Source organism: Narcine bancroftii, chromosome 1 (genome assembly GCF_036971445.1).
Source record: "Narcine bancroftii isolate sNarBan1 chromosome 1, sNarBan1.hap1, whole genome shotgun sequence".
NCBI classification, from domain to species: domain Eukaryota; kingdom Metazoa; phylum Chordata; class Chondrichthyes; order Torpediniformes; family Narcinidae; genus Narcine; species Narcine bancroftii.
In genome coordinates this window covers 431,028,716-431,054,646 of record NC_091469.1, presented here as the reverse complement: position 1 = coordinate 431,054,646, position 25,931 = coordinate 431,028,716, and the positions used below count along the sequence as shown (strand labels likewise).

The following is a 25,931-nucleotide window of genomic DNA, read 5'->3' as shown; positions in this document are numbered from 1 at the left end:
ATTTTCCATCCCTAATTGCCCTTAAGGTGCAGATCTTCTGGTGAAGGTCCTACACAGTGTTGTGGTGGAGGGTGTTCCAAGGATTTAGACCCAGAAACAACAAAAGACAAGCAATATAGATAATTGGACCTGTCATGATCTTACTGAATGGGAGAGCAGGGTCAAGAGGTTGAATGGCTTAACTCTCTTCATATGATCTTTCTTCCAACTCAAGATTTTATGCAGTTTGGGAGGGGACAATGCAAATGGTGGAGTACCCATGTATCTGTTCCCCTTGCCCATTTTGCAGTTATAGATGGTTGGCTGAGAGGTGCTGTTGGGAGTAACCTAGGTGAGAAAAAGTGGTGTATTTTACAGATGGGACACACTGCAGCCAGTGTCCTGGTAGTTGGGGCGGGGTTAGTAACTTGGTTTACTGTAGTCCATGGGATATCAATCCAGCAAGCTACTGATGTCTTTAGTTAATGGAGAATAGCAGAAATGTAAGGAAGTTAATGCATCTAGATGGCCAGATCTTGAAATAAAATATTTAGGAATTAGTGTGCAATTGGATTTGAGAAAATTATTTAAATTAAATTATTTATCTCTATTAAAAGAAAATTAAAGAGGATTTGGAAAAATATAACATGTTACCTATTACTTTGATGGGTAGAGTAAATTGTGTTAAGATTAATGTTTTTCCTCAAATACATTATTTATTTCAATCGATTCCAATTTCAATTCCTCAAAAAAATTATGGAATTAAATGATAGTGTTAGAAAATTTTTTATGGAAAGGAAAACTGGCTAGGGTTTCTTTGGAGAAACTGACAGAAATATTATTTAGGCTTACAGCTCCCCATTTTTATTAATTATTATAAAACAGCACGGTTGAGATTTATTAATGTAATGTACAAGTTAAATAATGTTCCATCATGGGTAAATATAGAATAGGATAAAATAGGAGAAAAAGATCAACAACATGTTATATATAAATGGAATGCAAGATTGTTAATAGCAAATAGAGAAATACCCATGCTGAAACATTTAATTAAACTTTAGAATAAAATTGATAAAGAGATTGGAGGAAGAGGTCAATGTCTGGAGGAGCACCTTTATTCCAAAATAGACATTCCATTTTCTATGGAAAATAATTTTTTTTTCAATTTGGGAAAAATTGTGGTATTAAGAAAATTAAAGATAGTTTTGAAGCCAGGAAATTTATTACTTTCTGTAGTAAAAAGGAAAAGTTTTAAGATATTGGTAAATTCAAAATTTTATTATTATTTTGTGAAATTTCTGGTCAAGATTTAGTATTACCAGTGGAGACAGAAGTAGAATTATTATTAAGTATTAGGAATGTTAAAAAAAAATCATTTCAGAGATGTATAAATTATTACAAAAGGCAACTCGAAAAAGAGTTCATAAATTAAGGCATAAATGGAGGTACATTTAAATAAATAGATGAATGTAGATGGATTCAGAAATGTAGAGAGTATGAAAAGTACAATAAATGTGAGATATCAGTTAGTTCAATATAATTTTATTAAATCTGTTACATTTAACTCCATTAAAGTTACATAACATGAATTATATTTATTCAGATTTATGTTTTAGATGTGGACAAGAAGTTGGTACTTTCTTTTTGCATTTGACTTGGCAGTTGTCATGACAATGAATATGTATGAGATGTACCGGAAGTCACGTGGTATGAGAGAGAGAGATAAGAACACAAGCAGGAGAACAAAGGAAACGGGAAAATAAAGCCACTGAGAAGTTTACCTAATAAAACTTGTGTTTGATGTTTTATTAACTTCACATTTCGGGCCACAAATGTGATGTTGGTGACGAGGATGAAAGAAGCTTGAAGAAAATTAAAGACTAAACAAGATTACAGAGGATTACAGACAACTTAAAGGTGATAAGAATTTTCTCTTTCACTCAGTACTTTTGAGGCTGAAATTTTTCCTCATGGCTGGTGCAGACGGTGACTTTCTAACACATAGTGGAATTGCTCATTTTGACCCAACGGGTGATGCAAGCACTGTAAGTGTGAAGTGGAAGGCATGGCTGGAAGAATTTGAATCCTACACCGACAGTCGTGGCCTATTTCTAGATACCGGTACAGTTGAATAAAAAGCGCAGAGAAGGGCGTTACTTCTTTTCACTGCTGGACCTGCAGTTCGGGAAACATTTAAAACACTTTTGAATACTGGAGGAAAAGATGAGTACCGGAAAGCGGTAGATGCATTAAATGCACACTATGTAGTGACACCGAATGCTACATTTCAACGCCATTTGTTTTGGAGAATGAGACAAGAAGATGGCCAGACAATTGCTCAGTACGTGACGAGACTACGCCAGCTAGCTGTTGGATGCAATTACATGCCAGCTGATTTGGACAACCAATTATTGGATTAAGTCGTACAGCACTGCAGATCAGATAAACTCAGAAGACGTCTACTGGAAAGAGGGAGTGAGTTGGAACTCACCGATGCTTTAACCATTGCTGCTGCATTAGAGGCTGTTGAAGGGCAATTTCATACCATGACCCTGAAAGACAACTCAAGCCAGCAAATTAAGAGGCTCTCACATCGCCATAATCAGCCAAGATATACGTTGACACAGGACGTGGAGTGTTATCGATGTGGAAACCAAGGTCACTTTGGAAAAGACCCATATTGCCCGGCCAAAGGCAAAGTTTGCAGAAAGTGTGGAGGCAAGGACCACTTTGCAAAGAAGTGCAAAAGCAAGTCCAATGCAGACCAGAAGAGGAAGAGTGCAACTTCCAAAGGCAAAGCCTGGGAGAAAGGAAAGTATCCTGGAAAGAAAGATACCATTCGCCAGATAGACGGTGACGATGATGATACCCAGGAGGGACAGAGTTGTTACCAATTTACGTTGAATGATGTACGTCATGAGAAGGTCCCAGTGATCATTGGTGGAGTGACAGTGCAGGTCATTGTAGACTCAGGCAGTGACAGTAATGTGATTGATCGACATTTATGGGAGAAGTTGAAAAGGAAAAAGATCATCTGTACCTCAAAGAAGTGTTCCAAGAAACTGTATCCATACAAAGCAACCAAGCCATTGCAGACCATTGGATGTTTTACTGCAACTGTTGAAGCTGGAGATAAGTACACCGAAGCAGAGTTTATGGTCATAGAAGAGAGGGGAGAACCATTGCTGAGTAGAAACACAGCGCAAGACCTGGCAATACTTCATATTGGAGCTTGTGTCAATTCAATTCAGTCATACGAGGATATGAAGCAAGAATTCCAAGGAGTAGGAAAGCTGAAAGGTCGACAATTGAAGCTAGCGGTAGATGAAACGGTCAAACCCAAGGCACAACCAATGCGCAGAACTCCGTTTGGACTTCGTGGGAAAGTCGAAGCCAAAATTAAAGAATTGATCGAACAAGACATTATTGAACCGGTGGAACATTCGGCACAATGGGTCAGTCCCGTAGTAATTGTGCCCAAACCAAAGGGTGACATAAGACTATGTGTTGACATGAGAATGGCCAATTAAGCTATAATTAGAGAACGACACCCTATACCAACGGTGGAGGAAATACTTCAAGAACTAACTACCAGTAAGATATTCTCAAAAATTGATCTGAAATGGGGCTATCATCAATTAGAGCTAGATCCAGGTTCCCGAGATGTAACAACATTTGTGACTCACTGTGGATTGCATTGTTACAAGAGACTATCATTTGGAATTAATGCAGCTTCGGAGATCTACCAGTATGAAATCCATCGAGTGATTCAAGGCATTCCTGGAGTTGCCAACATTTCTGACAACATCATAGTCCATGCACCAACGAAGGAAGAGCATGACAAACGGTTGAGGCGTGTACTATCTAGACTACAGGAGGCAGGCCTTACCGTGAATGGAAACAAGTGCCAATTCGGTGTGTCAGAAATGGACTTCATGGGACACAGACTTACACGGAAAGGACTAAACCCTGCAGAGGCCAAGGTGAAAGCTATTGCAGAGGCACGTGCACCTCAGAACGCAACAGAGGTGAGGAGTTTCCTGGGATTGGTCAATATTTGTGCAAAGTTCATTCCTAACCTCGCTACAGTGGCAGAACCACTAAGGAAACTAACCAGGAAAGGAGTACCATTTCATTTTGGATCTGAGCAGAAGAAAGCGTTCACAGCGCTGAAGCAAAGCCTGACAGATGCAAAAACTCTTGGATATTACGATCCGGCGGCATCAACCAAAGTCATAGCGGATGCCAGCCAAGTTGGTTTAGGAGCCGTGTTGGTCCAGATGCATGATGGAGGACCAAGAATCATTGCCTATGCCAGTAGATCGTTATCAGATGTGGAAAGAAGATACTCTCAGACAGAGAAAGAAGCACTCGGACTTGTATGGGCCTGTGAGAGGTTCCATGCATATTTATACGGCATTGAATTTGAACTCATCACAGATCATAAGCCATTAGAGGTGATCTATGCACCTAGATCCAAACCATGTGCCAGAATAGAGAGATGGGTACTCAGACTACAACCCTACAAATGTAAAGTAATCCATATAGCAGGGAAAGCAAACATTGCTGATCCGCTGTCCAGATTGGTGAAGGATGGTGGTCCACAATCCAAGTCAGAATTGGGAACAGAAACAGAGAGCTTTGTACGCTTCGTAGCTATTCAGTCGACACCGAAAGCTGTGACTACGAAGGAAGTCGAGAGAGAATCCGAACGTGATCCAGAACTCATGGAAGTAAGAGAATGCATACAGAGTGGACGATGGGACAAGTGTACTCACAAGGCTTACATTCCCATTAGAGACGAACTTTGTTGCATCGGACAGTGTGTATTAAGAGGTTGCAGATTGGTGATACCACAAAGATTGAGACCGAAGATCGTATCCTTAGCGCATGAAGGACACCTAGGTATTGTTGGTACCAAGCAAAACCTCAGAACCAAGGTATGGTGGCCAAGTTGTGATAAAGATGCAGAGAATTTTGTTAAAACTTGTTATGGATGTCTAATCACAAGTAGGAGTAATCCGCCAGAACCGATCCGGAGTACGCAACTTCCGACAGGACCATGGATCGACGTAGCTGTTGATTTTCTTCGACCTTTACCGACGGGTGAATCAATTATGGTAGTGATAGATTACTACAGCAGATACTTTGAGTACGTGGTGTTGAAGTCCACAACCACTGAAAAAACAATACAAGCATTAGCAGAGATATTCGCAAGATATGGATTACCTGTTACATTATACTCTGACAATGGTCCACAATTCATTTCAGAGACATTTGCAGAATACATGAGGACCACAGGTATCCACCATCATAAAGTAACTCCGAAATGGCCGCAAGCCAACGGAGAAGTAGAGAGACAAAATCAGTCCTTTGAAAAACGATTGAGAATTGCACACGCAGAAGGACAAAATTGGCGAGAAGCATTGCTATCTTATGTGGCTGTCTATCGAGCAACGCCTCATGCAACCACTGGAAAAAGTCCTGCAGAAGCATTTTTTGGGAGAAAAATCTGCACAAAAATGCCAGAAATAAAGGAAATCAGAGACGACCAGGAGATGAGGGACCATGATGCTGAAAAGAAAGGTGCAGCACAGCTGTACACAGATTCGAAACGTTGAGCCAAGTACTCAGACATCATGCCAGGAGATAATCTTCTAGTGAGGCATGAAACTGGTGGTAAGCTAGACACACCTTATTACCATCAACCCTATACTGTCGTATCCAGAAGTGGGAGTATGGTGACAGTCAAGTCTCCGACTGGAGTCCTGTATAAGAGAAATGTATCAGGTGTAAAAAGGTACCAGTCCAGAGATAATACATCGAGCGAAGAGGTTGAAAGGCCAATACGAGATGCTGAAACTGAGAGACCTGATGATGTTCCAGAGGCAGTTACCAGCACTCCTGATGAAGTGACTAGAGCGCCAGAAACACCCGAAGCTGTGGTGAGCAGTATTTCCGACTCCGAGAGTGAACAACCAAGAAGCGACGACAATATCGCAGGCAGGCCGAAACGAAACCGGAAAGTGCCCAAATGATACGAAGACTTTGTGCCATAGTTTTGATAAGAACTTTGGGACAGTATTTTAATCTTATATCATAAAGTGCATGTATGAGTGCTGTAGGAAGTAAATTTTATGTAGTTGAGTTATAGTATTACCATTAGTTACGATGTTTGTAGGTTTCCGAGGGATATTGGTAAGTGAAGGTAAAGTTTATTTCTGATTAAAGGAGGGATGTCATGATAATGAATATGTATGAGATGTACCGGAAGTCACGTGGTATGAGAGAGAGATAAGAACACAAGCAGGAGAACAAAGGAAACGGGAAAATAAAGCCACTGAGAAGTTTACCTAATAAAACTTGTGTTTGATGTTTTATTAACTTCACATTTCGGGCCACAAATGTGACAGCAGTGTTCCACAATTAAACGTTTTTGGCTTGATTTAGATAACTTATTAGAATGAATAACTGGAGTAAGATTCCCACAGAATCCAATGTTATTTTTACTGGGAGACATTAGAAGAATTAAACCCAAATTAAACTGAATACGTATTTAGTAAAAATTGTTCCTATTGCCCTGGCAATAGCTAGAAATTGTATTGCTATAACTGGGAAGTTGGATACTGATCTGGTAATGGATAGATAGCATGCAGAAGTTCAGAGTTGTATTCTACTTGAGAAAATTACTTATAATTTGAGAAAAATATCATACATTTTGTGAGATATGGAGTCCATATTTACAAACTGCGTGTATTAAAATGTAAATGAATCTCAAACATACACTTTCTCTTATAGGTCTATATTTAAAAAAAATATATATATAGGGGCGGAGAGAGCCAGAGAGAGGGAGGGGTTTTCTTTTCCCTCTTTTTTTAGTTTGTAGGGGACTGTGGGGATTTATAGAAGTTTTTTCTTTTTCATAAAAACCACATGCATTTGGATTAAGTTTGAAATATAGTGATATGTTTGTTCGTGGTTTTATATTAAATAAAATATTTTTAAAATCCAACAAGCTACTATGTTCTGAAATGTATCAAGCTTCCTCAGAGTTGAGAGTTGTTGGATGGGATTTGTCGAAAGGACTCCATCATGCACCTGCCTGACGTATCTTTGTAGATGGCGAAAACATGTCGGATGATAGCATTTGAGTCAGTTGCTCACAGGATATTCTCCAACCTGCTTCTGCAGCTACAATATTTAAGTAGTCAAATTTGGTCTATGATATTGGTGGTGCAAGATACTTGAATATTAAGGGTAGGTAATTAGACTTCTGTTGAGTGGCAACTGTCTCTATGGCGTAAGTGGTAAATAAATGCTTAAATGTTCATCCCAAATTTTGTCTGGGTGTTGCTGTATATAGGCAAACACAGCATAATTTGGGAGTAATCTACAAATGGAAATGAACATTATGCATTTATCAGCAAGTAACCGTACTTCTGTCCTGATGGAAGGAAATATTTTGATAAAGCTGAAAGTGACAGAGCCCAGATGAACTTGAACAAGGATGATAGAAGGAGTCACGTGACCAGTAGGAGAATACCAGCCCTCTCCAGAAAATAAGAAAAAAAGTGAAGAAAACGCAGAGCTCAAGAAACACAAAAACAAATAAAAGATTATGGTGTGGAGAAAAGAAAGAAAATGGCACCTAAGAAAGAAAAAAACAAAAACAGGGAAAAAAGGAAAGACGCCGGAAGAGAAAGGAGAAGGCCTTACCTGGAAGAAGAAGCAGGGACCCGCCGTGGAAAGAGGAGGCCGCTCTCCAAGGTTAGTGGAGACCCTGCAGGGTTGTGACCGCCCGACCACGGGACTGCAAAAATGGCTCACTGGGACAAACATAGGTGCGCAATGCGCAAAACAAGGAAAAGGAGAACACCGATAGGAGGGGGGCCCAGCTGTGGAGTGAACCTAAACAGCACGATCAGCTGAGAGATGCCCGACAGCAGGGCTATCAGCTGGAAGAAGAGGAAAGCAACGGGAAAGGGAGTGATAAGAAAGAAAAACAGCAAAAGGAAGCCCAACAGATAACTAGCCCAGAAGAAGAGGACCAACAGCAAGAAGCCATGAAAAAGAACACCCAACAAACTGAGGCAAGCAGCTCAACAAAGTCAGAAGAGACACAGATACAAGGAAAAGAAATAGAAGACACAAACCCAAGAGCAGACACAGAAGAAGAACACCAAGCTCTGCACTGAGGAATAGAAGGTAAAATGAATGGACAGTACATAGATTTAAAAAATTTTGAAAAACAAATGAAAGCATTAAAAGAATGGTTGACACTAGAATTTAGTGAAATGAAAAGTACAGAAGAAAAAAGTGAGTAGAATAGAGCTGGTCATAACAGATGTAGGGAAAAGATTAGAAAATGTGGAAGAACGAGAAATGGCTGTAGAAATGGAAGTGAATGACTTAAAAAGAAAATTGGAAGAAAGTGACAAAAAAGTTAGGAGTTGTTAGCTCAGAAGATGGATATAATGGAAAACTATAGTAGGCGAAACAATACAAAGATATTCCCTAAAGTTTCCTTTAGGGAAGATGAAAGCGGCAAAAATATGAAAGAATTTATAAAAGAATGGATCCCAAAAGTCCTGGGAATGCCAAAAATACAGGAAGGAATGGAAATAGAAAGGGCACACAGAACACTAGCTCCAAAACCACAGTCACAACAAAAACCAAGATCGGTTTTAGTAAAATTTCTGAGATACACGACAAGAAAAAATATAATGGCAAGGAATAAAATTAGAGACGACAAAAAACCATTGCAGTACAAGGGTCAAAAAATATTTTTTTTTATCCAGACATAAGTTTTGAACTCCTAAAGAAGAGGAAGGAGTTTAACACAGCAAAATTGATCCTATGGAAAAAAGGCTATAAATTTATGTTAAGATATCCAGCGGTGCTTAAAATAGTTATCCCGGGGGAGCAAAACAGACTGTTCTCGGATCCGGAGAAAGCACGAGAATTTGCAGAACGCTTGCAGGACAATAAAAGAGATGTAACAAGAACGAGGAATGTATAAGTAAGAACTAAAGAAGGGAAGAAAAGGGGAGAAGGGGGAAAAAAGAATGGGAATAAAAGAAAAGAGGGGGAGCTTTGTTTTAATGTGAAGATAAGTCTTTTCTGGAGGGGGTTGGGTGGGAGAGAATAACAGTCACTGTGAAATCAGTTGACACTTGTGAATGGGTTCACAATCTGAATGGAGAGGGGAGTTGTGGTTGCCCGACAAGGGACAAGGAGCAACTCAGAGAGGGGGGAGGGGGCATTTGGGGTTAAGGGAATTTTAGATGTGGGAGTGGTTGAAGTATTTTATGTTTTAGAAGTGTTGTCATACATTGCGTTCAAAAAGGGAAAACAGATGAAAATGGGGAAAAGGGGAAAGGTGATGGTAAGGAAGCACACATGAGGTGTAAACAGAGTATGAGATGGCCATGTTGAACTATATGACTATAAATATTAATGGAATACATAACCAAATAAAAAGGAAGAGGCTATGAAATTGACTGAAAAAAGAAAAAATAGATTATAGCATTCGTGCAGGAAATGCATCTAACTGAAGTGGAACATAATAAATTAAGGAGAGACTGGGTAGGGCACGTAACGGCAACATCATATAATTCAAAAGCCAGAGGTGTAGCTATATTAATCAATAAAAATGTACCAATCAAAATAGAGGAGGAAATAATAGATCCAGCAGGGAGATATGTAATGATAGAGTGTCAGATATATTCAGAATTCTGTAATTTGGTCAATATATATGCACCTAATGAAGAGGATCAAAAGTTTATGAAAGATCTTTTTTTTTTGAAGATTTTAGATACGCAGGGGAATATATAGATAGGTGATTTTAACCTTAATTTTGACCCAAAGATGGATAAAACTGGACAAAAGACTAGCAGAAAGAACAAAGTAGCCAAATTTATGGTTAAATCAATGCAGGAAATGCAACTTTTGGATATATGGAGGAGGCCACAACCAAAGGAGAAGGAATATTCATATTATTTGAGTAGACATAAAAGATACTCAAGGATTGACCTGTTCCTGCTGTCAGCCCATATTCAAGGGAGAGTTAGGAAAACGGAATATAAAGCTAGATCATTATCTGATCACTCACCCCTGTTATTAGCAATAGAATTGGAGGACATCCCATCAAGAACATATAGATGGAGATTAAACTCAATGCTACTTAAAAGACAGGAATTTAGAGAATTTATTGCGCGCCAAATTAAAATGTACTTTGAAATAAATTACAGAATCAGTGAAAGACAAATTTATACTATGGGATGCAATGAAAGCCTTCATTAGAAGGCAGATAATAAGTTATGTAACTAAGATGAAAAAGGACTACAATCGGGAAATAGAACAGCTGGAAAGGGAAATAGCAAGTACAGAAAAAGAACTAGCAACAAGGGAAGATGCAACAAAGAGAATTGGCGGACAAAAAAATAAAATACAAAATATTACAAACGTATAAGGTGGAGAAGAACATAATGAAAATAAAGCAAAAGTATTACGAGCTACAAGAAAAAACGCACAAAATACTAGCCTGGCAGCATAAAACAGAACAAGGAAATCATGGAAAAAGGACAAACAAATTACATATAACCCAACAGAAATCAATGAAAACTTTAAGGAATTCTACAAACAATTATACCGAACTGAGAACGAAGGGAAAGAAGACAAAATAGATGAGTTTTTAGCTAAAATTGAACTACCGAAATTGCAAGAGCAAATTGATAAAAAACCATTTGAAATAGAGGAAATACAGGATATATTAAAACAGCTACCGAACAATAAAACGCCTGGAGAGGACGGACTCAAACAATTATACCGAACTGAGAACGAAGGGAAAGAAGACAAAATAGATGAGTTTTTAGCTAAAATTGAACTACCGAAATTGCAAGAGCAAATTGATAAAAAACCATTTGAAATAGAGGAAATACAGGATATATTAAAACAGCTACCGAACAATAAAACGCCTGGAGAGGACGGACTCCCAACAGAATTCTATAAAACATTTAGTTATTAATTCCTCCTCTCCCTAAAGTAATGAACCAGACAGATAGAAGAAACACAAAACTTGCCAGATTCATGTAAAACAGCAATAATTACAGTAATACCAAAGACGGGGAAAGATCCACTAACACCAGCATCATATAGACCAATATCTCTACTTAATTCAGATTATAATATAATAGCAAAACTATTAACAAACAGATTGGCCGACTGTGTACCAATAATAGTAAAATGAGATCAAACTGGATTTAAGAAGAGATGAACAATGGACAATGTCTGTAAGTTCATTAATTTAATTCATGCAGTTCAAGGAAATAAGATACCAACAATGGCCGTTGCTTTAGACACAGAAAAAGCCTTTGACAGGGTAGAATGGAATTATTTATTCAAAGTATTATAGAGGTTCAACCTACCAGAAAAATATATTAATTGGATTAAAGCATTATATAAGGGACCATTGGCGAAGGTGACATTAAATGGATATGTATTGAACCAATTTAAATTAAGTAAGTCAACTAGGCAGGGATGTCCACTATCTCCCTCACTGTTCGCTTTAGCAATAGAACCATTGGCAGAACTGATAAGAGCATAAAGTAAAAGGGATAAAAAATAAAGGAGGAGGACAAAATCAGTTTATTTGCAGATGACATCATAGTATACTTAACAGAACCAGAAATATCAATAAAAGAACTACTACACAAGAAATTGAAGGAATATGGAGAAATATCGGGGTACAAGATCAACACAAATAAAAGTGAAGCGATGCCAATGAATAATGCGGATTACACAGAGTTTAAAAAAGTATCACCATTTAAATAGCAAACACAGGCAATCCGATAACTAGGTATTAGATTAGATAATAATTTAGGCCACCTATACAAATTCAATTATCAGCCATTAATGAAGAAATTACAAGATGACTTAGAAAATCAGAAAGAATTGCCACTCACATTGATAGGAGGGATAAATTGCATTAAAATGAATGTCTTCCCAAGGATATAACACCTATTTCAATCTTTACCAATTCCCTTAACAGAGAAATTCTTCAATGAACTAAAGAGAATAATAAGGAAATTCTTATGGAAAAGGGGGGAAACCAAGGATAGCGCAAGATAAATTAACAGAATGGTACAAACAAGGTGGGGTTTGCAGCTACCAAACTTTAAGAATTATTATAGAACAGCACAATTAAGGTATCTATCAGATTTTTATCAAACAAGGGAAAAACCAGATTGGACCAAGATAGAGCTAGATAAAATAGGGGAGAAGGTACCAGAACATATACTTTATAAATGGGATGAAAAACTGGTGCAATATAGAAGTTCACCAGTACTGCACCATTTACTGAACATTTGGAAGAAGATTCACTTAGAAAGGAAAAAAAACAAATTACCACCTACCAAAATTATTATTGACGCAAAATCAACTAATCCCTTTCACAATAGATAACCTTTCCATTAGAGAATGGGAGAGAAAAGGAATTAAAAGAATAGAAAATTGTTTTTTGGGAAATAATTTATTATCATTTGAACAAATGAAGTACAAATATGAAATAACTCATGGTACAATGTCTGCATACTACCAACTGAAAACCTACTTCAAGGAAGCAGACTGAAATTACCAGAAGGAAGCAGCTTTGAATATGTGATTACAGAAACAACAATTATAAAAAGATTTATAACAGACATGTACATCAAGCTGCAAGAGAAGGAAAATTATGAAATAAGCTATAAACCCAAACAAAAGTGGGAAAAAGATTTAAACATAAAGATAAAAAATGAAATATGGGAAAAGTTATGCTCTGGAACTATGAAAAATATAATAACCACGAGGTTATGCATGATACAATATAATTGGTTACACAGGCTATATATCATGCCCCAAAAGTTAAATAAATGGGATCCAGCATTACCAGATAGATGTTTTCGCTATAAGAAGGAAATGGCAACAACAGTACATGCAATTTGGGCATGTGAGAAAGTGAAAAAATTTTGGGAAGATCTAAATCAGGTATTAAATAAAATCACAAAAAGCAACATACCAAAAAATCCAGAGATTTTTCTTCAAAGTAATATAAGTAGTAAAGAATTAGGCCTCAAACTGGATGAAGTGCAAAAAGACTTATTATGATAGCATAAAAATGTATAATGTCAACTTGGAAATCAGAAGAGAGCCTGAGAGTACAGCAATGGTACATAGAAATGAATAAATGTTTTCCATTGGAAAAAATAACAATTTAAAAAATAAAGTCACATTATTTAAATAAATTTGGGAACCGTACATGGTTCCCGTAAATTTGGGAACCGTACATGGAGGGCCTACCGCAGACCTCCACCCCCTGAAATGATAGAATGAGAAGAGGAAATGAACTGATCCAGTGTGTTAAAGTAGATGACACAATTTTCTTGTTTATTTTCATTGCGGGATGACATTGTTTAATGGGTTTATTGTATTGTATATGTTGAACGTTTAATGGGTTTGGAGGGGGATGGGAAGGAGGGAGGTGGAAAAAAGTGGAGAAAATGCCACTGTGTATATTCAAGAGGGAAATATTTGTGTGTAGTTTGATTAATATGGTTCATAGTGTGAAATTTTTTAAAAAAATAAGGATGATAGAACATGCAAGGTGCAACTCCAAGAAATGCTCTGTTTTCCCTTATGTCCATTACCTGCAATCTTAATTGGTCAAAAGCTCTTGATTTCATTGAGTCACTTTCATCTCTCCTCTGGAACTTAGCATCTTTGGTCCATGTTTAGTACAAGGCCCCAATGATGAGATCTGAGTAGTATTGGTAAAATCCAAAATGGGAAATGAGCAGGCCATTGTCAAGTGCATTTAATACGGTCATCATTGAAACCTTCCATTCCTTTACTGATGATTAAGAATAGATTCAATGGACAGTAATTAGTCTGATGGGACTTCTGACTAGCTAAAATTAACATGGGACACAAGAGAAACTCACATTTAGCATTGCCTACTTCGAAATGCTAAAAGTAATTTTAGATGTGAAACATTGTGGGGTGCAAATCTTCAATGATATTTGGTTTTGTAGCTGAGGCCAAAGATCAGATTAGCCATGCCATTAAAGGGTAGAGCAGATTTGTGGGTTTGTATGATCTCCTTGTGCTTCTATTTCCTGACCTTTTTTAATTAAAAGGTCAGGGAAAATTTAAATTCAATTGGAAAATTTAATCTTTGCAAGACTCGAAAACTGTGAGCCAGAAACAGCCCATATGGAAAGTACGATCCTTCTAAGGAGTGCTTGGTATGTGATAATATTGGGCACAAAAACTTCAGATGCATTTGAATTTATTGAGGATGGATGGTGGTACTACAGAATTTGGAGGTGAAGGAGGCATAAACGAGGCTTTCAGATCAAGGCATAAAGGAATGGTGGCAGTTGAGTTTATAGACTGGTCTTTTTATATAAAAAGAGCCAATTTTGCCACAAATAGATTCCATTAGCTTTGACCCAGTTGAACAATAAAACTGCAAATAGCTTTCTGTAGCCTGAGACAGTGCCCAAATAGGAGTTTCTATCAGTGGCAAAGATACAGAAGAAATGAAGACAACAGAATTAGGTTTTCCATACTTTTAGTGGACAAAATTCTAGATCAGCAAGATCGTGTTCCAGGAGCTAATGGAACAGACATGAGGTGCTGCTTGGGAATTTGTAAATCAATCTGATTGTGAATTTACAATTCAATACATTTAGTAATTTTAGCCGCTGGATTAATTTAGATAGGTACCTGACAGCTGTCAATGGCATCTTATGGGTTGAAGGGCCCATTTCCATGTTGTGACTGACATCCTTCAATATGTGTGTGTAACTGCATCTTTAAAATATGGAACTGCCCGAAATCTCAACAATTCTTAGGGTGAGAATACCCTCAAATTTCTGTACCCTTTAACAAAAAGCTCAGTGACATCAACTCTGAGCGGTTGTGTTCCAATTAAGGGTACATCCAAATGATCTGCATCCCTTCATCAAAGCTATAAGGGCAGAACAGAAGGAAATCTCAATACCTCAAATGTCCTCCATAGTCAGAAATACAAACAACTTTGCAATCTGCCATCTATATAGTAGATATTTGTGATAAGCACAGGGTTGTAATTATGGGAGATTTTAATTTTCCACATATAGATTGGGAAACACATTCTGTGAAAGGAGTGGATGGGTTAGAGTTTGTGAAATGTGTGCAAGATAGTTTTTTACAACAATATGTAGAGGTGCCAACCAGAGAAGGAGCAGTGTTAGATCTACTGTTGGCAAATGGGATGGGTCAAGTGACGGAGGTTAGTGTCGGCGAGCACTTCGGGTCCAGTGATCATAATGCCATCAGCTTCAATGTCATTATGGAAAGAGAGAAGTCAGGGCCAAGGATTGAGGTTTTTGATTGGGGAAAAGCTAGATTTGAGGAGATGCGAAAGGACTTGCAGGGTGTGCATTGGGACAATTTGTTTTATGGGCAGGATGTAGTAGAGAGATGGAAGTCTTTTAAAGATCAGATTTTGAGAGTGCAAAAGCTTTATGTTCCTGTTAGGTTAAAAGGAGGGGCAAAAGGTTTGAGAGAGCCATGGTTTTCAAGGAATATTGGAAACTTGGTTTGAAGAAAAAGGGAGGCGTACATTAGATATAAGAAGCATGGGGTTAAGGAGATGTTTGAAAGATACATTGAATGTAAGAGGAATCTTAAGAGAGGAATTAGGAAAGCTAAAAGAAGGTATGAGGAAACTATGGCAAGCAGGGTGAAAACTAATCCAAAAGAGTTCTACAAATATGTTAATGGTAAAAGGAAAGCTAGAGACAAAATTGGTCTCTTAGAAGATCAGAGCGGAAAACTGTGTGTGGAGCCTGGAGAAATGGGGGAGATATTGAACAGTTTCTTTTCTTTGGTATTCACTAAGGAGAAGGATATTGGGAGATGTGAGATAAAAAAAAGCAAATTGGGTAAATATGGGGAATATAGAGATTACAAAAGATGTAGTTTTAGTGTTTTTGAAGAATATAAAGGTGGATAAGTCTCCGGGACCAGACGGGATCTTCCCCAGGACATTGAGAGAAGTGAAGGAGGAAATAGCAGAGGCTCTGGCGGTAATTTTCCAATGTCATTAGATATGGGGATAGTGCCGGAGGATTGGCGCATTGCGCATGTGGTTCCGTTATTTAAAAAGGGTTCAAGGAGGAAGCCTGGCAACTATCGGCCTGTAAGTTTGACGTCTGTGGTAGGTAAATTAATGGAGAAAATTCTTAGAGATAGTACTTATAAACATCTGGATAGACAAGGTCTGATCAGGAGCACTCAACATGGATTTGTGGGAGGAAGGTCGTGTTTGACCAATCTGATTGAATTTTTTTGAAGAGGTGACTAGGAATGTGGATGAGGGTAGCACAGTGGATGTTGTCTATATGGACTTCAGTAAGGCCTTCGATAAGGTACCACATGGAAGGTTAGTTAGGAAGGTGCAGTCTTTAGGTATAAATTTTGAGATAGTCTAATGGATTGAACATTGGCTGAAAGGGAGAGGCCAGAGAGTGGTAGTGGATAATTGTCTGTCAGGTTGGAGGCCGATGACCAGTGGTGTGCCTCAAGGATCTGTATTGGGCCCATTGTTGTTCGTTATATACATTAATGATCTAGATGATGGGGTGCTGAATTGGATTAGTAAATATGCAGATGATACTAAGATAGGTGGAATAGTGGATAATGAAGAAGGTTTTCAAGGATTGCAGAGGGATTTGGGCTGCTTAGAAAAGTGGGCTGAAAAATGGCAGATGGAATTTAATGCTGATAAGTGTGAGGTGCTTCATTTTGGTAAGAAGAATCAGAACAGGACATACGTGGTAAATGGGAGAGCATTGATGAATACAGAAGAGCAGAAAGATTTAGGAGTAACGGTACATCGTTCCCTAAAGGTAGAAACTCACGTGAATAGGGTGGTGAAGAAGGCTTTTAGTATGCTGGCCTTTATCAATCATTGCATGGAATATAGGAGTTGGGAGGTGATGTTGAGATTGTATAAGACGTTGGTGCGGCCTAATTTGGAGTTCTGTGTGCAGTTCTGGTCGCCTAATTATAGGAAGGATATAAACAGAGTGGAGAGAGTGCAGAGAAGGTTTACCAGAATGTTACCTGGGTTTAAGCATCTAGAGTATAGGGAGAGATTGGACAGATTAGGTCTTTATTCTTTGGAGCATAGAAGGTTGAGAGGGGATTTGATAGAAGTATTTAAGATTATGAAAGGGATAGACAGAGTGGATGTGGATACACTATTTCCGTTAAGAGGAGGAAAGATTAAAACAAGAGGACACGAGTTAAGAATTAAGGGGCAGAGGTTTAGAGGTAACATGAGGGGGAACTTCTTTACTCAGAGAGTGGTAGCCGTGTGGAATGAGCTTCCGGGAGAAATAGTGGCGGCGGAGTCAATTGTATTATTTAAGAAAAGGTTGGACAGGTATATGGATGAGAAGAAGATGGAGGGTTATGGGCATTGTGCAGGGAGGTGGGACTAGAGAGGGGTGTTTGGTTCGGTGCGGACTAGAAGGGCCTAATGGCCTGTTTCCATGCTGTAATTGTTATGTTATGTTAAATAAGCACTGCACCACCTCCATTTCAAATGGACATGGGGCACAGGAGTAGGAACTCACATTTATCATTGCCAATTTTGAAATGCAATTTTAGATATGGAACATACCTGGTCCAGTACCTTAAATTCTCTTACCCTATGCTACAGCTGAAACAGAACATTGACAGGGAATCTGCAAAGTTTGAGTTAGACCAGTTGCTTCTACTTAAAATTTAAAGTACATTGTTGAACAGTGATCTACAAACAGATACTCTGGATAATAACAAATATAATCGACATTGTGGATCAAAATTCTTCCCTGACTAAATAAAAACAAACTCACCATTTTGTTGGGGTAACGCAAGATTACTGGCTGTACAGGAACTCCAGGAATAAAAGCCCCTGAAGACAAATATGTAAAAACAAATTATAATTTTCTCCTTTTGTTCTTTGTCAATCGTTTTTCTTCTCGCATTCCTGGAAGATGCTTATTTATTGCAGCAAGTCTAATTGCCTACCTGCGATTTTGAACCCAAGGTGAGACGGAATCAGCAGTAATTTTGCGTCAGATCTTGCTGCTAGCAGAAAGTCACCTGCCTCACTACTCATCGGAGCAGTAAGCAAGCACACAATATCAGCCCCTAAATGGCAATGTCAGATGCCATTAGGGTCTCACTAAATAATACAATTACATGAGTTATCCAGAATAAGCTTCACTCACAAAGCTCTGCCACCTGGATCAACATATTGTCAAACTGATGATTCAAAATCTCAGACATTCAGAAATATTCAAAAATTAATAAAATACAAAATAAAAAAAATAAATACAAACATTTGAGCATGCAGGAAACTTCACTAATTAAAAAAAAATACTAGCATCTCATTTCTTTCTTTCATTCATTCCTCACAGCTTCAATGAGATGAATGGGTTTCCTGTCTCTGTCCCAGATCTAATTTGACTCAGTGTAGCAAATTTGCACTCCCATTACTGGACTCCATGAGAATTCTGACTTGAGAGTGCAGTTTTGGGGAACAATCAGCAAATTTGAGACATGACATTGGCATTTTTCTAAGTGCCGCTTAATTTCCTGGCCAATCAACTGCTGGCAGTTTCCAGTGGGTATCAGCCTTTAGATTGTATCCAGAACTGCAGCCACAACATGTAAACAGTTGCAAACCGAGCCTGAATAACACTGATAGGTGCATTTTCACAGGAACAACACTGAACAATAAAACTTTTACATTTGCAGAAAGAGAAAGTGCAAGAGGAGACCATTTGAAAATAATGTCTCTGTTGACTGCTAAAATGCTTTACCATTCATTATATTTTATAGCCCACTACACATTCTCTTAAATTATTTATTCAGTTCACTTTTGAAAGTTTTATTGAAACAGTTTCCAGAACCATCAGGCAACAAATTTCATATCAAAGTAACTCCATGATGGAAAAACATTTAGCTACTTAATATAAGTATCTTAATGTTGTGTCCTCTGTTCCTCAGTTATTCATCAAACCATTTAATAATTTTTAACTATCCAGTTTTGTCACAAACACTTCTACCAATGACAATCTCAGATTGTTATTATTTTACAACCAACCAACACTGATCATTCAACCTCGGTATTGCTCCAGAGCATTGCTGTGATTTCTCCAAGGCTTGGATATCCTTTCAGAACAGGCCACAATTCTCTAGTAGAATCAGACATAATTATGATTAATTTGCATAGAAGAGAGCCACAATGGAGTCAGAAAACTGATGCAAGTTGCTATTACGTTGAGGAACTGCCAGAGGAGTAAGCTATTTTAGATCTGGTACCATCTGGTACTGGGCGAGGGTGGCATGGTTAGTACAATGCCATCGTACCAGCAACCGAGGCTCTAATTCAGCACTGTCTGTAAGGAGTTTGTATGCTCTCCCTGTAACATGCAGAGGTATTCTCTGGGTGAGTCAGTTTCCTCCTACCCTCCAAAATATACAGGATTGATCGGTTAATTGTGTGTAAATGGGTTGCACGGGTTTCATGAACTGGAAGGACCTCCACCAGGCTGCCTTTTAATGAAAAACCAAAACAACTGTGGAAAAAGGCTCAAATTAATAATCTTGTTTTTATTAGACATATAGCAGACTAACTAACAGGCCCCCTGGCCCTCAAGCCCGTGCTGCCCAATAACACCCAATTGACCTACAACCCCTGTCTAAGCAAAGCACACTGAAATGCTGGAGGAACTCAGCTGGTCTCGCAGCATCCATCAGAGGTAAAGATACATTACTGATGTTTTGGACCCAAGCCTTTCTTCAAGAAAGTAGAAGGCGAAGGCATCTTAATTAAAGATGAGAGGGAAGGGGGAGGAGTTCAGAACAACAGCCAAAAGATGTTAATTGGATACAAGAGAAAAGGTGAGAATTGATTTTGGCTCTGTAAAAGAGAGCATGTGAGCCAGCGAGAGGTTGCGTGAGAACAAGAGGCAAGGAGACGGGGTAGGGGGGGGTTCTTAATAGAAACTGGAGAAGTCGTGTAAATGCAATCCAGTTGGCGGGTGCCCAGACAGAAGACGAGGTGCTGAAACCAGAGCACCCGGAGGAAACCCACGCAGAAATGGGACAAAGATACAAACGCCATACAGGCAGTGCCAATTCAAATGCGGCTCACTGGTACTGCAACCGCCACGCTAACTGTGCTGCCCCACGTTGCAAAGAAGTTCTCACAAAGAGTGATCACAATATTATGAAATTTTACATTCATTAACCGTTGAATCTGAAGCAGGATTTTCTATGCAAATGAAACTATGAAGGCATGCAGATGGTCTGTGATTGATTGGGAAACTATGTTAAAAGAAGTGACAGCATATGGGCAACAGCTAATATTCAAAGTTATGATATAGGATTTGAAATAACTATTGATTTTTTTTGTACAAGGACAGAAGTATCCTGATCATAAATTACAGGATAAATTATATTTAGTATTAAATTCAATAAGCTTGAGGGCTGTACACATTTTAAAATTCAGCAAAAGTTGACTGAAATTTTAAAAGGGAAAATTTTAACAGTAACCCAACAAAACCAAAACAGACTTAGTTTTTAAGAGTTGTTTTTTTTTAAAATGAAAGACCAGCATGAGCAAACATGGGTCCCTAACAGATAAGTGGACAAATAGCTGAGAAGTTAAACAAATATTTTGTGTCCAGTGCAAATTAGGAAACATTATATAACAAAACTCTCAAATAACTATTAAATACGAGAACTGATGATCCCAAGCAAAAAATTTGAAAGAGTTGACTACACAGATAGTGGAGATTGTGGTAAACTTTCAAAATTCTTAAATGGTAGCTGCAGATTGCGGAATTATAAATAAATGTGTCTCGTCTAGTTAAAGGAGGAGGGAAGAGAAAACCACCAATGAATCAACCTGACATAAATGATCCAGAAAAAACTGGAATCAAACAAATGTGCATGGTATTAATACATTTATTTTTAAAAAACTAGTATTTGACTAATCTATTGGAGTTTTGGAGGATGTATCTAGTCAGATAGATTAGGGGCAGGCAAAGGGGATGTGGTTTTCAGAAAAATTTCAATAAAATATCACATTGGGTTATAATCAACAGCACTCGATCACATGGAATTGGGGGTTGCACACCAGCAAGAAATTAGTCTTTCTTAATTTGGCCAGCTGTTTCTTGAGATATTAGTGATTGGGCATCAACAACATTTATTGATTTACCTTGGGGGGGGGGGGGGGATAAATGTAGAGTCCAGATTGACTAATGACACAAAGCCAAGTTGGAAGTGAGTAATGAGGACGCAAAGAAGCTACATAGGGTATATTGGCCAAGAGAGTAAGCAACAAAAGAGATGAAATACCATGTGGAAAAAAAACCCCAGAATTTTATTAAATATTATTGAATGGGAAATTATGCCCAAAGCACTGAAAGCTAACATGCAGGTGCAGCAGGAGACTTTGGTTAATGAAATGTTGGACTTTAATTGCAACCGTCCCTGCCTGTCCAACATCTGACTTGTCAGTCACCAACGAGCCTGCAGCAGACGTGGACATATCCCTCCATAAATCTTCGTCCGCAAAGCCAAGCCAAAGAAAAAGATAGTCTCAGAATAAGCAGCAAGCTCCCATCTCTGCAAAATGCGGTTTTTAGTGCTAGAATCTATGGAATTCTCTACCCTAGAAGGTGAAGGATATTTAAAAGTGATAGTGATCGATAAATGTTCATTTTAAAAAAATCAAAGAATACAAGGATAGGAAATTTGGCATTCAGAAAGTTAAATGCAGTTCCAGAAGAGAAAAGCAGACAGGGCTTTCAGTTTGAAATAATATTTGGGTGTGGCCACAAAGGGTTAAAATAGGAACATAGGAAGTAGGAACAGGAGTAGGCCAAAAATGTCCCATCGAGCATGCTCCGCCATTCAATACGATCATGGCTGATCTCATTTATGACCTAACTCCACCTACCTGCCTTCTCCCCATATCCCCTAATTCCTCTATCATGTAAAAATTTATCTAACCCGAATTTTAAATATGTTTAATGAGGCAGCCTCAACCACTTCCCTGATTAGAAAATTCCAAACATTCACTACTCTCTGGGAAAAAATATTTTTCTTCATCTCTGTCCTAAATCTACTTCCCCGAATCTTGAGACTGTGACCTCTCGTTTTAGTTTCCCCAGCCAGCTCAAACAACCTTCCTACATCTATCCTATCCATACCCTTCATAATCCTACATGTTTCTATAAGATCTCCTCTCATTCTTCTGAACTCGAGCGAATACAATCCTAGATGATTTAATCTTTCATCATAAGTCAACCCCTTCATCCCAGGGATCAACCTAGTAAACCTCCTCTGGACCGTCTCCAAAGCCAGTATATCCTTCCTCAAATATGGAAACCAGAACTGGACACAGTACTCCAGGTGCCATCAGTACCTTATACAGACGCAACATTACCTCCCTACTCCTGAATTCAATTCCTCTACCGATGAAGGCCAACATTCCATTTGCCTTCTTAATAACCTGCTGCACCTGCAACCTAACTTTTTGCGATTCATGCACAAGCACTCCCAAGTCCCTCTGCACAACAGCATGCTGTAGTTTTTCACCCTTTAAATACTATTCAGCTCTTTTATTTTTCTTGCCAAAGTGGATAACTCACACTTACTAACATTGTACTCCATCTGCCAGACCTTTGCCCACTCATCCAGCTTAACTATATCCCTCCGCAGACTCTCCACATCCTCATTACAATTTGCTCTTCCACTCAATTTTGTGTCATCCGCAAACTTGGCAACACCACATTTTGTCCCCTCCTCCAAGTCATCAATGTAAATGATGAACAGTTGTGGGCCTAACACTGACCCCTGCGGCACCCTACTTACCACTCTCTGCCAACCTGAAAAACTTCCACTTATCCCGACTCTCTTCCTCCTGTCAGACAACCGATTTTCAATCCAGGCCAATATACTTCACCGGACTCCACTTTCCTGTAACTTACTGATAAGTCTCTTGTGCGGCACCTTATCAAACGGTTTCTGGAAATCCAAATATACAACAGCAACCTGTTCCCCTCTATCCACCGCACCCATTATACCCTCAAAGAATCCTAACAAGTTTGTCAAACAAGATCTTCCCTTTCTAAAACCTTGCTGCGTCTGCCTGATTGAACTCTTACGTTCCAAAAGGTTCACTATTTCATCTTTAATGACGGCTTCAAGCATTTTTCCAACCACAGATGTCAAGCTAATTGGCCGATAATTTCCAGTCTTCTGCCTACATACATCCCTTCTTAAAAAGTGGCGTGACATTTGCTGTCTTCCAGTCTGCCGGGACCTGCCCAGAATCCAAGGAATTTTGGTATATGACCACCAATGCATCAACTATAACTTCTGCCATTTCCTTCAGAACCCTTGGATGCATATCATCAGGACCAGGTGATTTGTCTGGCTTTAGTCCCATTAGTTTCTCCATCACTACTTCCTTTGTAACAACTATTTTATCAAGGCCCTCCCCAACATTCGCATCCTTAACTCCGCATTTGGGCATGCTGGACACAAAATATTTGTTTAATGCCTCGGCCATTTACTCATTTTTTTGCTACCAGTTTTCCTTTCTCATCCTCCAAGCGTCCTATGTTAACTCTGGCCACCCTCTTCCGTTTTATATATTTATAAAAATTTTTGCTTTCTGTTTTTATATTTTGTGCCAATTTACTTTCATAATCCTTTTTCCCATTTCTTATTACCCGCTTTGTAACCCCTTGTTGTCTCTTAAAGTTTTCCCCAATCTTCCAGTTTCGCACTGCTCTTTGCAGCTTTGTACACCTGCGCCTTCAATTTTATACTCTCTTTTATTTCCTTTGTTAACCACGGTTGATTTTTCCCTCTCTTGCTGCCCTTTTTCCTGACCGGAATATATTTTTGTTGAGCATTACAAAATATTTCTTTGAAAATCTTCCACTGTTCCTCAACTGTTTCATCAATTAGCCTGTGCTCCCAGTCCACTCTGCCCAATTCCTCCCTCATCCTATGGTAGTCACCCCTGTTTAAGCATAATATATTAGTTTTAGATCTAACTATTTCCCCTTCCATCTGAATGAGAAATTCAACCATACTATGATCGGTATTTCCCAGATGGTCTCTGACTATTACATCATTTACTCTACCTATCTCATTGCACAACACTAGATCCAGGAGAGCATTTTCTCTTGTGGGTTCCTTAACATGCTGCTCAAGAAAGCTATCGCGGATGCATTCTATGAAGTCCTCTTCTAGACTCCCACGACCAACTTGATTTTCCCAATCTATGTGGAAGTTAGTCCCCCATGACTACTGCCGTATCATTATTACATGCCTCACTTATCTCTCTATTTATTTCCTGTGCTCCTAAACTATTGTTATTTGGTGGGCGATAGATAACACCCACCAATAATTTTTTCCCTTTGTTATTCTTTCTCTCTACCCAAATGGACTCAACATTATGCTCTTCAGATCTTATATCATCCCTCACTAGTGCCTGGAGCTCATCTTTGATTAAGAGTGCAACTCCACTTCCCTTACCATCCTGTCTATCTCTTTGCACCACCTGATACTCTTGAAAGTTTAATTCCCATTTAGGGTCACCTTGTAGCCATGTTTCTGTGATGGCTACCAAATCATAGGCATGGGTACCGATTTGCGCATCAAGTTCACTAACCTTACTTCTAATACTGCGGGCATTCAGATAAAGTGGCCTTATGCTCTTGGTCTTTTTCATATCTAGTGACTTCTGTAACCTTTTCTTTTGATTTTTATGCCCATTATTTTTCTTTGTTTTTCAGTTGGTTGTTTTTCCAGACTCTTTTGTGTAGTCTTCCAAAGGCGCTATTTGCCTTGGCGAGTCTGTTGTCTATCTCGTTGTCGATCCTTGCATCCGATGAAATGGTGCAGTTGAGATAGGTAAACTGGTTGATCGTTTTGAGTTTTGTGTGCCCGATGGAGATGTGGGGGAACTGGCTGATGGAGGACCTCAGTTTTCTTCAGGCTGACTTCCAGGCCAAACATTTTGGCAGTTTCCGCAAAACAGGACGTCAAGCGCTGAAGAGCTGGCTCTGAATGGGCAACTAAAGCGGCATCATCTGCAAAGAGTAGTTCACGGACAAGTTGCTCTTGGTGTGAGCTTTCAGGCGCCTCAGATTGAAGGGACTGCCATCCGTGCGGTACCGGATGTAAACAGCGTCTTCATTGTTGAAAGATAAGCGTATACAGAGCCGTTATCATACCCACACTCCTGTTCGGCTCCGAATCATGGGTCCTCTACCGGCATCATCTACGGCTCCTACAACGCTTCCACCAGCGTTGTCTCCGCTCCATCCTCAACATTCATTGGAGCGACTTCATCCCTAACATCGAAGTACTCGAGATGGCAGAGGCCGACAGCATCGAATCCACACTGTTGAAGATCCAACTGCGCTGGGTAGGTCACATCTCCAGAATGGAGGACCATCGCCTCCCCAAGATCGTGTTATATGGCGAGCTCTCCACTGGCCATCGTGTCAGAGGTGCACCAAAGAAGAGGTACAAGGACTGCCTAAAGAAATCTCTTGGTGCCTGCCACATTGACCACCGCCAGTGGGCTGATATTGCCTCAAACTGTGCATCTTGGCGCCTCACAGTTCGGCGGGCAGCAACCTCCTTTGAAGAAGACCGCAGAGCCCACCTCACTGACAAAAGACAAAGGAGGAAAAACCCAACACTCAACCCCAACCAACTAATTTTCCCCTGCAACCGTGTCTGCCTGTCCCGCATCGGACTTGTCACACATAAACGAGCCCCGGACATTTTACCCCTCCATAAATCTTTGTCCACGAAGCCAAGCCAAAGATTTTTCT

The 25,931-nt window shown here is 39.1% G+C and overlaps 1 protein-coding gene across 3 annotated transcripts in view; it reads right to left on the bottom strand.

Annotated features, from left to right (window-relative positions):
- The window catches only part of lpcat1 (lysophosphatidylcholine acyltransferase 1), a 126,095-nt gene that overhangs the window by 34,812 nt on the left and 65,352 nt on the right, over positions 1-25,931 (bottom strand). For all 3 annotated transcript variants that reach the window (XM_069914208.1, XM_069914209.1, XM_069914207.1), the window contains exon 6: positions 17,904-17,962. In XM_069914208.1, coding sequence (XP_069770309.1) covers positions 17,904-17,962 — 59 coding nt within the window. The remainder of the gene's footprint in view (positions 1-17,903; positions 17,963-25,931) is intronic.